At 34.3% G+C, this 13,213-nt stretch overlaps 2 protein-coding genes across 4 annotated transcripts in view; one reads left to right on the top strand and one right to left on the bottom strand.

The window, feature by feature from the left end:
- The window catches only part of LOC139524517 (phospholipid scramblase 2-like), a 29,869-nt gene extending 20,646 nt beyond the window's left edge, over nucleotides 1-9,223 (bottom strand). Inside the window, exons 1-2 of the mRNA XM_071319343.1 lie at nucleotides 9,148-9,223; nucleotides 1,762-2,178 (exon numbers count right to left, since the gene is read on the bottom strand). Coding sequence (XP_071175444.1) covers nucleotides 1,762-1,897 — 136 coding nt within the window. The 5' untranslated portion in view covers nucleotides 1,898-2,178; nucleotides 9,148-9,223. The remainder of the gene's footprint in view (nucleotides 1-1,761; nucleotides 2,179-9,147) is intronic.
- On the top strand, nucleotides 1,636-12,969 carry LOC139524516 (uncharacterized). Of its 3 annotated transcripts, none has more exons than XM_071319342.1 (2): nucleotides 1,636-1,656; nucleotides 11,547-12,969. In XM_071319342.1, exon 2 carries the CDS (start codon nucleotides 11,671-11,673, stop codon nucleotides 12,874-12,876), a length of 1,206 nt encoding a protein of 401 aa, XP_071175443.1. In that variant the 5' UTR covers nucleotides 1,636-1,656; nucleotides 11,547-11,670; the 3' UTR covers nucleotides 12,877-12,969. The 3 variants fall into 3 exon arrangements, with proteins under 3 accessions (XP_071175443.1, XP_071175441.1, XP_071175442.1); XM_071319340.1 differs by lacking the exon at nucleotides 1,636-1,656 and adding an exon at nucleotides 7,866-8,094; XM_071319341.1 differs by lacking the exon at nucleotides 1,636-1,656 and adding an exon at nucleotides 11,290-11,315.
- The last annotated feature ends 244 nt before the right edge of the window (nucleotides 12,970-13,213 follow it).

The following is a 13,213-nucleotide window of genomic DNA, read 5'->3' as shown; positions in this document are numbered from 1 at the left end:
TATTGATTATATTGGAAATTGCATTGTATTTGCTGTCATTGTCAGTGTCATTCCGTCATTTCTCTAATATATTTATCAAAAATATTTAAAAAAACCAAAAATAAACAGTTGCTCTACGAGCGCATGATACGCCCGTCGTCTTATGATTTTGAATAATATGCTGTACCATGTTTACGACGGACAGACGGACGCGGGCATTTATATACCATAATATGTCCCGTCAAAATATTTACGGATGTATAAAGATATTGTTGGCTATTGCCTTTTGTTAGATAAAATACATGCAACGTGGAAGAAATAAGAACTTTGTTCTTTTATAAAAGTTGTGTCATTGTTTATATTAGCGGCGTTTACCTACATTTTCCGTATTAGTTTTAAAATATCATTGGTTTCTTGTGATGTAATAAAATGTCAATCATGGATGATGAATGATAATAAAAATGATAATTGACATGCAACAAAAGGGTCAGTCGTCTTGAGATTGCTCACTATACGATATTTTGTTGAAGATCTCAAAGAAACAGTAATTTGTTTTATTTCTTATAATGTTATTAGACTGTTATCCTGTTAGAATCGAATGCACTAATATTAATGGCGTAGAAATTAGCATGAGGGAGAAAGAAACAGAAATTGGAGCAGAAATTGGCGCATAAAAATTCCACATTACGTTTCTTATTACGGAACATTACACGCATTACGTCCCGCAAAAAGTTACGTTTTGCGGGAATTCGAACGCTTAACGTCGCGCCAAGAGTTAACTCCCTTGAAACTGTATCGGATGCCCTTAATGTTAAAAACTTAACTAGATTTTGCTATTTGGTTTTTTGTTACTACTGTTACAGAAAGTGCCAAAATAAACTACAAATGTAGGTCAGGAAAGACGTTTGAGAAAGCTCCCCTCATCTTTGCTTTATAATACATTGTACATTTTGTGAGATGTATATTGACTATTGATTTAAATGGACATAGATGGACAATAGACATCCACCAACAATAGGTGATTTAAAACTGTGTAACTGAGTAGACTGTATCAAATTAAACTCATGTGTTTGTTATTTTGCTGTCTTTTGCAGACTGGATGAAAATGCATGATCATTAAAATCCAAGTTAGTCTTTAATTTTCTGAAAAATATACTTCATTTAACTTTATTATTATTTTCCGCGCTTAAATACACAATAATGTGAATAAAAAATTTCAATCCTCAATACATTTGCACATGTTATACCTATGCTAGCAGCAGGTAGTAAAAAAATAACATATATGTAAGGACCTAAGAGCTATGGTTCTGCAGCTATATCGTTGTATATGTATGATGAGTTTATTTGAATTTACTTTTATTTTCCTTGATTTACACAATAATCATATGAATGAAAAATTTCAATCCTGGTAAAATCATATGTATGATGGGTTTATTTGAATACAATGAATGATACTTCATGACATGAATATATATGAAAATTAAAAAAGGCAAATCATTTGTTTACAAACATTGAAACAACCGGCATTATTTTTTTACATTTTATTATTGATTCATTGAAAACACTTTTCAACCAGGTACTACTATTTTTAGGTCTTAGCTGGGACTATTATACAAATAATATAAAGTCCCAGACGAAACAGCCAGAAGTTCCCACCTGTTGAGTTTAAATACACAGGTATGCATTGACATATCACCCTCTTTATTGACCTGTAAGCAAACTGATGTAAATATGTAAACAATTATGAATTGCACTAGAATAGACAGTAATGAATCAAATTACCTTCAAGAATATCAAGATGCTGATGAATATTGACCTCTGACAGAGCAGATAGAAAATTTAAAGCTGGTGGCAATCCTTGTACCTGCGGTGGGGCAACGCCCTGCATTTGCATTTGAACATGAGCTGGATCCGCCATACTGATAATGTTTGTCTTCTGTCTATTCTATCTGAAGTTCGTTCTATCTGACCGTCGTATAGATCTGCAAAGCTCACAACACGTAAATATTACACAAACACTAAAACAGGTAGCTCATGTACCGCTCAGTGCAAACGCAGATCCTGTTTAGTGTGGTTCAGTCACCCGTAACAGAGAGTGAAAGGTAGACAACTCTGATTCTTTTCCCGCTATTACTAGCCGAAATGCGGGAAAAATCCTGTATATATATATATACTCTGTTTCTGTTTCTGTTTCTGTTTCTGTCGGGTAATAGCCGCCTTCAACAAACTGAAGATTCTGCTATATAAGTTTCTGACGAGTTCCGTTTGCAGGAGAAGACACCCAAGTAAATAAATTGTTGAAGTAAAACCGTGGAACTAACTATATACAGTGAATTTGAATTAAACTTTAAAAACTGGCTAAAAACAGTAGGAGCCTCCAAGGCTCTAGAGGTTTGACACTAGGGCCTTGAAGGCACCTAGTGTCTCTGCCTGTGGGATGTCTGGTGGTAAGGCGTTCCAGTCCCTTATAGTCTGTGGTAAGTATGATGTCTTGTGTGCATCAATACGTGAGTGCGGTACTTGGTATGCCTTTGGATGCATATTTCTCCCTATTCTTACTGATGGTGTGAGTCGTCCTTCTTTCTCTATTGCTACCATATTATTCTCTATTTTATAGAACTTCACTAGTCTGGTTTCCTTTCTTCGTTGTTGCAGTGGTTTCCATTTTAGGTGGTCTATCATTTCTGTGACACTTGCAGTTGGTTTGTACTTATTTGTCACGTATCTTGCAGCTCTTCTTTGTATCTGTTCTATTTTGTAGATTGATTCTTTTGTTGCTGGGTCCCAGACAGATGCTGCATATTCTAATTGTGGTCTTACTAGTCCAATATAAGCTTGGCTCTTTACTTTTGTTGATGATATTCTGATGTTTCTCCTCAGGAATCCCAGTGTTTTATTTGCTTTATCAGTTATCTGTTGTATATGTTGGTCCCATTTTAGGTTGTTTTGAATGGTGAGACCTAAATATTTGGCTGCCTGCACTTCTTCCAAATTGTGACCATGGAGATTGTATGAAGTTTGAATTGGTGTTTTCTTGTTTGTTACCCTCAGTATGTTACATTTGTCGGGGTGGAATTTCATGCACCATAATTGTTCCCATTCAGCTAACTTATCAAGGTCTTCTTGTAGTATTTTTCCACTGTCTTTTGATGTTATTGTCAGGTAGGCGATGGTATCATCTGCAAACAGGCGAACTGTAGCATTTAAATCTTCTTGCAGATCGTTGATGTAGTATAGAAACAGGCTTGGCCCAAGGACTGAGCCTTGTGGTACTCCTGAGTCAACAGGGACTGATGTTGAATTGCATCCTTCTAGTACAACAGTTTGTGTTCTTCCACTCAGCCAGTTTTTTATCCACCTATTTGTGTTGCCTTTTATTCCGTAAGTATGTAGTTTGTTTACTAGTAAGCTGTGGTTGACCTTATCAAAGGCCTTAGCAAAGTCCATTATCAGCACATCTGTTTGTTGTCCCATGTTCATGTTATTAGCTAGGTCGTCAATAAATTCGATAAGCTGAGTTTCACAGGACCTTCCTTTCCTGAAACCATGTTGTAATTTGTACAGAATTGTGTTGTTTTCACCATGGGTCATAATTGATGATACAATTATATGTTCCATTACCTTACAGCAAATTGACGTCAGTGAGATTGGTCTATAGTTTGAAGCAGTATACTTTTGGCCCTTCTTATAGACCGGAGACACGTTAGCTGAGCGCCAGTCATTTGGAACCACTCCAGTATCTAAGGATTTTGAAAACAGTAACTGTAGGAGAGGTGCTGTCTCACTGTGTAGTTCTTTGAGGATTCTAGGTGATATTCCATCCGGACCTGGTGATTTGTTTGGGTTCAGGTTTTTCAGTAGTTTGTCTATGCCCTCTGTTGTTATGGTTATGTTTTTCATAGTTGGTGATGTATTCTTAGTTTTCATTCGCTTAGATGATTTAAATTGATCTTTTGCCGGTGAATGTGCTTTTTTTTCAGAGAATGCAGATTGAAATTGTGCATTTAGGATGTTCGCTTTATCCGCTGGTTCAGTAAACAGTTTTCCTTCTTTCATAAGTGATGTTATGCCAATCTTTTCTTTCCTTTTATGTTTAACAAAAGACCAGAATTTCTTCGATCCCTCAAATGGTTTCTCATCGTTTTGAGGAGTGATAATATCTTCGATGTATTGCCAATACGCATTTCGTTGTTTTCTTTGTACATCTTTCTTTAGGGCTTTATATTCTTCTTTTACTTTAGGATCTTGTGATTTCTTCATTCTTTTGTAGAGTCGTTGTTGTCTTTTTGTCAGCTTTTTCAGATTACCATTTATCCATGGGTGTTTATTTTTCTTCTTGGATTTTTTGTGTGGTATATGATCTTTTATTCCTTTGAGCAGAGCATTCTTTATTCTTACCCACATATCATTTGCATTTATGATTTTAGATCTATACATTTGACTCAGTTGTTTATGTAGTGCTGTTAGGTCTTCTTTGAAACCTTCCCAATTTGCTTTCTTATATTGTGGTATGAGTCTTTCTTGTTCCTTAAATGTGATGGTATTCATGTCAAACTCTGTGAAGACCATATCATGGTCTGATATACCCGGGAGGACATCTACCCTCTGAACTAGAGATGGTGAATTAGTGAGAATGAGATCTAGCCTTGTATTTTCTTCAACTAGTTGTATAAGATGATGGTTGTCAATTAGATCTTTAAAGGACTGGTGGAGTGTTGCATATTGGGTTCCCTCTTTTAGGGTGTTATTTTTCCAATCCCATCCTGGGAAATTCATATCCCCACCAATAATGATGTTTGAATTTGGAATGTTACTTACTTTTGAGATTGATGACTCAAAGTATTTTAAGCTTTCTTCGTCAGATACATGCCTTCTGTAGTATGCGCATATGTAAATACTTTTATTTGCAGTTTCTAATTTAACCCAGATTAATTCACAGTCTGTGTCAAGTACTGATGCATGGTCGCATTTTAAAGATGATTTTACAATTATCATGACACCTCCTCCAACACCTTTTTTGCGGTCTTTCCGATAAATGGTGTAGTTTTCTGGGCAAATCTCTGAGCTTTTAACATTCGTGTCTAGCCATGTTTCTGTGCAGATTATGATGTCTGGTTTTATGCTCTCAATTACATTTTCTAATCTACATAGTTTGAGTTTAATAGACTGACAGTTTATATTTAGAATACGTAAAGGACTGTTTGTTTTCCTTTGTGCTTGTTTTCTAATTGGTGTAGATGTGTGAAGTGGTTTCCTCTTAGAAGTTGTATCTGCTTCTGAGCAGTTAGATAAGTCACTTAAACTATGTATTGAGTCACTGTTTGTTACAATGTTACTGTGGAGATCATGGACTGTGTCACTATAGTTAGGTGCATTACAAATTAAGCAGTGCCAACTTAGATTTGTTTCATTTAGGTCATGATAAGAGGCAGTATGTACGCCTTGGCAGTTTGCATGATACCATTGGTCGCATGTTTCACAAATGATACCCTTTTGAGACCAATTAACTGATTCATCACAGGTTCCACATAAGTATTGTCCATCTTTATTTGTGGTGGTATTCATAGGGGGACCTGGATTTATTTCGATGTCATTTGCATTTATTAACAAAATAAGCGCAAGATATTGCAGAAGACCTTTACTGTGTCTTTCATATTTAGCTTGAATGCAGTTTGTTGAGTTTACAAGCTTGAATAGGAGATGTTCAGGAACTGGTTCAGGATAGGGGTTGCAATTAAATTCAAAGTTTGTTATACACTGTGGTTCATTGAGGATGATCTTTGGTGGTCTCAGTATCCTTATGTAGGTGGTTATGAACAGTAATGTCAATAACCTAAGCATTTTCAGACATTCAAATGTGACTATAATTTAGGCCGCCATTTTTGTTGTTGATTTCTTGAACAACAAGTTTCTTTGACATAAGTTTCTATGTAACTACTGTGTGGATTTAAGTCAGGAATATCTTGTGTTTACACTTTGTTACCAGATGAGTTTACTACTATGCTGTCAGAATAGTAAATAAGGTGTAAATTACTCATTGATCCTCTCAGATCCTCTCAGACTCTATATATATATCCAAGGATTATATAATATATATATCTATCACTGATTTTGATAGTAAATAGAAAATATGGTATGATTATGTCGTATGATAGAAAAAAAAAACGTGAATATAATTGAAATTGAAAACAAATTTTGTTCAGATTAGAAAAAAGGGGGAGGGCTAAAAAAAATATGTCCTGTCTCAAAGTACCTATGAGCTCAAATTATCATAAATTGCTTGAGGAAACTTGCTATAATTTTAGTGGTAGAGTGGGCCGCAAAACAGTTGCTTTTTCATGCCGTGCTGGTTCGAGGTTCTTTTTTCATGTTCTGCTGGTTAGAACAGGATCGCTTTTTCATGCCTTGCTAGTGAGAACAGTCTTTTTTTAATCAAAGTATTTGTCTAGAACAGGTTTGCCTATTCAACTGTTTAAGAAACAGCCTAGAACCCCGGATTATAACAACATCTATTTTATACGATCTAGATCATTCCCGGTGCATATTTTAATAACTGTCGTCTTTAACATATATTGTAACAATATCCAATATGCCAAACTATCGTATTTCTATTTTGTTTTAACTTGTACGCGGGGACATTCTGTACTAGCGTTAGTATAGACTGTCCCTACTTGAACTGGTTGGGACCAGCTGCCATGCCGATTTAGATAACTATACTCGGCTATAACAGGGTATGTCACAAGTTTTCAATATTTCTGTTTAGAACACGGGAACCTGCATTGATAATGAACTTACATGATCAAAATCAGTATACCGATTTATCAACTATAACAATTTAAATTTTTATTTCAGAAATAAAAAAATATTCTACGCCTACAGCTTTACCATATTGAAATCCATTATACAAAAATACAATTGTGATGTGTACACTCCTTAAAAGAAAGAGGGGGGGGGGGGGGGGTGTCAAGAAAACTGGAGATTGAATTAATCTACACATTTACATTAATCACCATTTGCCAATTTGACTACCATGATTACAAAACAATCACATTTGGACAATACTTTTTTTTATAAACCGTTAATACAGAGATTTGTAAGTATAAGGCTTCGTGCGTTGGTAAGTGTCATTTTCGAGTGACTATGTTTTGAATCACTAGAATTGACATGCTTAAAGTTTTATTATTCACTGTGTTTCGTCCAAATTGGTTAGAGGGCAACGTACAAGCTTTTTTTTGTTCGTCGAAAATTTTGTGTTGCCGTATGAACGGGTTTTTTTTAATAATGACTTGTGCAGTGGTAGATTCTGCAGAGATCGTAGCTACATTTACGGGTTTTGTAAACAACTTTAACGTGGAAAGTAGAGTAATAGGACGCCTACGGGTGCGGGAGTTTTTCGCTACATTGAAGACCTATTGGTGGCCTTCGGCTGTTGTCTGCTCTATGGTCGGGTTGTTCTCGCTTTGACACATTCCCCATTTCCTTTCTCAATTTTATCCCGTTTGAGAACGGAGAATTATACCAAACTTATCAAAACTACTGATATGAAAATAAGAACATGAGGTATGATTACCAATGAGACAACTCACCAAGAGACCAAATGACACAGAAATTAACAACTATAGGTCACCGTACGGCTACTAATCATACGTTTTCTTAATTATATATTCGTTGCAACAAGTCTCTACTATAAAATTTTAGAGCTTCCATACTGACATGATTTATAGCATACTTTTTAATTTTTTTACTTTTAATAAATCAAGAAACTAAGGTTCCAACTATCTAAGATAAAGTTGACCTTAAATGAATGTGGCTATCTTTTTTTTAGTTTTCAAATATTCACTAGGAAAAGGTCGATTTTAACACACACAATCAGCCTATTATAATATAGATATGTTGGCAATAGACAAAACATGTTGTATTTTTCTTTCTTAACGACATTCGGATTTCCTTCTTGTGGAAAGCACATCCCGTTCGTTTTCCCGTTTTCCCGATTGATAAAATTATACGACTTGGCAAATACTTATTGTATAGTGCGGTCTCAGTCAATAAGTATTGGTATAAACTTCTGTGCAACTAAATGGCTAACTCTAAGAAAGCAACTGGTGTTATTGAAAGGTAAGATTTTTTATAAGCATATGAAGAAAAAATACATGCATTTGAAATTCACAAAATACAAAATAAATAAAAACCGCGTTTAAAAATACCAATGACAAGTTATTATTTGAATACAGACCATCGTATCCATATGGACGTTTCGCTACTTGTTTCCAAGTTAGAAATAAAAGAATTTTTGTTATCAATTATTATAATTGATTGACATTTGTTCTATCGAGATCGATTTTAGTTGCATCATCTTTTAATATAGAAACTTGAGAAAAAATATCTCGATATTGAGTGACTCACTAACATGGAAAAAATCTATCATATAAGGTCATATGGAATACATTATTGTAAGCGATAAAGCCATAGACAATTGATCGGAATGAAATAAGATGTTGAGGGAATACTTTAATTAGACAGCAACAAAACAATTCAAACTTTTCATCTATATAGATATTAAACGTTAACTAACATATGTTCAACAAATTTACTTGTTTACAGTTAAAACGATTTTTCGAATACATCTTCATTTTCGACAATAGATATAGGAAGATGCTGGTTTGAGTGCCAATGAGACAACTCTCCATCCAAGTCCAATTTATAAAAGTAAACCATTATAGATCAAGGTACGGTCTTCAACACGGAGCCTAGGCTCACACCGAACAGCAAGCTATAAAGGGCCCCAAACAATTACTGGTGTAAAATCATTCAAACGGGAAAACCAACGGTCTAAATATAATCTTTATAAAAAACTAGAAAAGATGATACCAAACCTTCTCTCTTTTCTGAAACAGTAGTATAACATCACAACATAGAAAGACACACTATAAAAGACAATATTGCTCCTCATGAATAGCATATGAAAGTCTTCATTCATTTGTTTTAATAAAACTATAAATTGATTTTTATTGTTGAATCACTATAATCATCATATCATGTAGTACACAGACATAGACTACCTTCACAACTAATACTACCAAACGATGCTAGAGTGTAAGACTAGATTCCTGGACTTAAATATTTATGAGAATCGCTAAACAGCTGGTTATAAAAAGTGGTAAATCTTACTTAGTCTAGATGCTTTGTTCTTGGTAATTGATGGACGTCATATCAAACCATTTTAACATGTACAAATCTATAATATATATATTAATCACATCCGTTCTGATAAATTTTATATTTTGTACATGTATATTGCGTGTTTTAATTTTTCATACAGTAGTCATCATATTTTTAAAATTGAATCAGTAATGATGCGTGTTGATTTACAGACAGATTAACGATCGCATCATTTATCTTGATGATTTTGTGTATTTTGAAAGGTGACATTTTAGTCTTAAATTTTTTTACATATTTTATAATATCTTTTAATCAAAGAGCTGATAGCTCTGAGGTGGAAGAATCTGAATAAAAGGTAACTTGAATTACCACAAAAGCAGTCCCACTAACCCAGCCTGCTTTGTTTCATTATCGTTATGACGTATTTTTTTCTTCAAACAAGAATGTGTCATAAGTACATGGATTTCCCATCCGTACAATCATTTTCTATGTTCAGTGGACCATGAAAATTAGGTAAAATCTTTAATTTGGCAGAAAAATTAGAAAGATCATATCATAAGGAACACATGTGTACTAAGTTTCAAGTTGATTGGATTTCAACTTCATCAAAAACTACCTCGACCATAAACTTTAACCTGAAGCAGGACGGACTGACAGACCAGAAAACATAATGCCCATAAATGGGGCATAAAAATAGTAAGACTGGTTACATACCTGCCAACTTTTGAAAGTTCCCATGGGGGTTTTTAGTGCGCGACAACAATTTTAAAGGTTACAATTTTTAGCGAAGTATTTTGCACAATCTGGATTGTCTAGAAAAAGTGTCATATTTGTATGATGAGCTTACATGCCTTATTCTTAAGTCTGTTTGCATGATTCTAGTTATTAAATCAGTAGAAAAGATGAGCATGTAGCTAGCAGACCAGGGTTTATTTTCTTGGGTAAGAATATATGATGCTTGTTGAAATTTCCAATTTAGAATTATGCACAAAGATGGACCTTTTACAGGTTGGGAACAACACTCCAAATGAGGGGTAACCCTCATTGGAAGAACATAACAACCCACTGTAAAAAATGAGCACCTTTATATTCATATTATTTGATGAAACTTTCCCCAAGAACTATGCATCTATCAAGTATTAAATGGTCAAAACATGTCAAAAGAATTTTGTGATGTTTCTAAACTTATATCTTCTTTATTAATTTGACCCCTCATTTAGAAAAGTTGTTCAAAATATAATATATTTCCCCACTTTTGAGTTAAACATCTTAAAAATGTCCTTTCTTTTTTTTCAACAGTAAAACGACCCCTTGTTTTAGGGACAGTCCTTCATTTAAGGGACACCACTCATAATGGGGGGTGTCTCAACCTGTTTGTTGGTTTTTGTGAAAAAAAAGAATAGTACATTGTGCTTTAAATGATTTAATTGAATACAAAAATAACGTATTATGTCAATAAACTAGTGAAATAACTACTATTCAGTATTATCTTTATGGTAGTACTGCATCATTGAATTTTGGCAATCAGCCATGCTTTTATCCTTAAGCTGTGTTTAATTGATTGCCGGGTTTATGAGCTTCGGTCCTTGCTTGGAAGTTGGTAGATGAGATGAAATCTAATAATTTACATAAATAAAAGAGTACATATTTACGATAGTGATTGTTTTTCAATCCTAATTTACAAATAAAAAGATTCAGATGCTTAATCATGTGTAAAAATCGATGTCAAGAATCGGAAGTTGTTATGAAATTGTAATGCACAGAAACGGATGCGGCATACGGAGGTTGTAACGGTTGTAAAGTCGGCACCATAGGTCTTCAGAAGGCTTTAAGTCTTCTTCCACCAAAAACATAGCCCTAAAATCCTCAATGAAAACAGTACAACATAATCATGATAATGACGATCACATTAGAAACTATTTAAAGATATAAACAACGACATTATTGGAGTATTTTTTTCCCGTTTGACAGAGTATCAAATTCAAACAAAGAAAATTCGATAATGTTCTGATTTACTTTTTATGGTATTTTCATTTACTTTTGCAGATAATTCGATTATTGAAACATTCCAATCTATAAAAGATGGTCTGGATATAATTTAAAAACTGTAAGCCGTACAGAAATGATCTGAGTGTCGCAAGATACCTAGAACATTTCTAAACAATTTAATAAGTTTGGTAAGACTGAAATTTTACAAATTAAAACATAATGAACAAATCGTGCAGAATAAAGCGGAACAAAAAACAGAAAAGAGAACAATGGGGTGCTGAAATGTAAAGATCAGAAAACAATGGGCGAAATAGATAAAGCATAGAAAAATGTTCTTGAAAAGTAAAGGACAAAGAATTAAAGACCCCACTCAAGACTCTCATAAAACATAATATTTATTCTTAATTTTTTTTCTTTAGGGATGGAAGTGAATCAAACAGCAACAAAATCTGCACTCATCAAACAAATGCACGAATACTTGGACCTCTAGAAAGGAGTTTTTATTTCTGGACTTTGAAATGTGATGATACATTCCCATATAAAATGTCTCTATCCAGTAAATACCCATTTACTGTAAAACACGTGTCGGATGCAATATCTTGTCTGGTCAAACAACATCCAGTGTTGCGCAAGTCTTTCGTGGATACCGGAAGCAATATAGAATTAATTGAAACCAGCGATCAATCCAACCATCTTGAAATTTTACCGAAGACACGCTTTTACTCAATTTTCAATGAATTTTCTTTGAATGGTAAACTTTGGCGTTTTATACTATTGGAGCCCGATGCCAATTCTACACATAATATAGAAGTAATGGTTGCAGTACATCATGGCTTATCGGATTATATTTATAATCGAGAGATACTTAGAACATTTGTAAACAATTTGCATCTGTTACAACTAGGCCAGAAACCTTCGACAGATATAGAATTCAATCTTACCATGCCAATCGAAGATGTTACAAAAAATGTGGCTGTCAAAGATATCCAAAGCTACAGAATCGATCGAAGATTTGTCAACAAAAAAGTTTCAACAGCCGTCGAAATACTTTCCCGCTCAATCGAGAAGCTATGCCCATTAAAGTGTCCCTGTGGTTCTAGTCGGACAATAAAATGGAGTCTTGACAAAAATGCAACACGTTCTTTTCTTGTTTCGCGTAGCAAATGTAATGGGTCGTTTAATTCTTTGATATTATCAGTATGCATTACATCTTTCATGAGGTTGATAAGTGGAAGTCTTAAACAAGATGAAATTGTAGATCTTTCATTCGCATTCATGGTTAATCTACGTAGGTACATATTAAACCGAGAAGAATTCCGAGGGAATGCTAGTATAGATGTACACTTCTTTTTACAGTTAGACGCATCTGTAAGTTCGGACAAGCAATTCTGGCTGATGGCCAATGAAATATCAGACAAAATTCGTGAGATAATCGATTCCGCGGGACTCCTCACTTCAGCAGAAGACTGGATAGATATACCTAGGGAAATAATAGCTCTGACACACGTTGGTACTATAGATAATTTCCTTGAAGACGAGACGACCATTCGCCTTGAAGACCTTCAAGTAAATGTTAATGCCAATCAAGAACTGTCGGCATTTTTTCATGTCATCACTTATTTTTCCCGAGGTGAGATGCATTTCTGTATAGCATATGGGTCGTCTTTTATACCTGATCAATTTGCTCAAGCGTTTACCAATGGAATCAATGAAACTATCCAACATATAGTGAATGTATCCAAACTTTAGATATTTATTTTGAACAACCTCCGTTGCAAGAATGTTTATTCAAGAAATAAAATCATACCAAATATATTTATTGAAATTAAATCATGTTTCATATATAGTTTTATTTGTATGACTTCATTACCGAAATCATTTTAATTTAAAGCGACCAGGGGCGGATCCAGGAATTTGGAAAGGGGGCGAAGTATTTAAAGAATGCCGAGCGGAGCGAGTCGAAAAATTATTTGGGACCTTTTTTGAGATAAAAAACATAAAATAAGTGTAAAATGCACTTTTTAAACGGTTCCTGGCCTTAGGCATGCATATTCCACATTCTATAGTTGCTGTAAAGTAAAAGGGT

The sequence above is a fragment of the Mytilus edulis genome, chromosome 5, assembly GCF_963676685.1.
Source record: "Mytilus edulis chromosome 5, xbMytEdul2.2, whole genome shotgun sequence".
In the NCBI taxonomy this organism is placed as follows: domain Eukaryota; kingdom Metazoa; phylum Mollusca; class Bivalvia; order Mytilida; family Mytilidae; genus Mytilus; species Mytilus edulis.
Note: the sequence above shows the minus strand (reverse complement) of the source record. Positions and strands in the feature narration are given on the sequence as shown.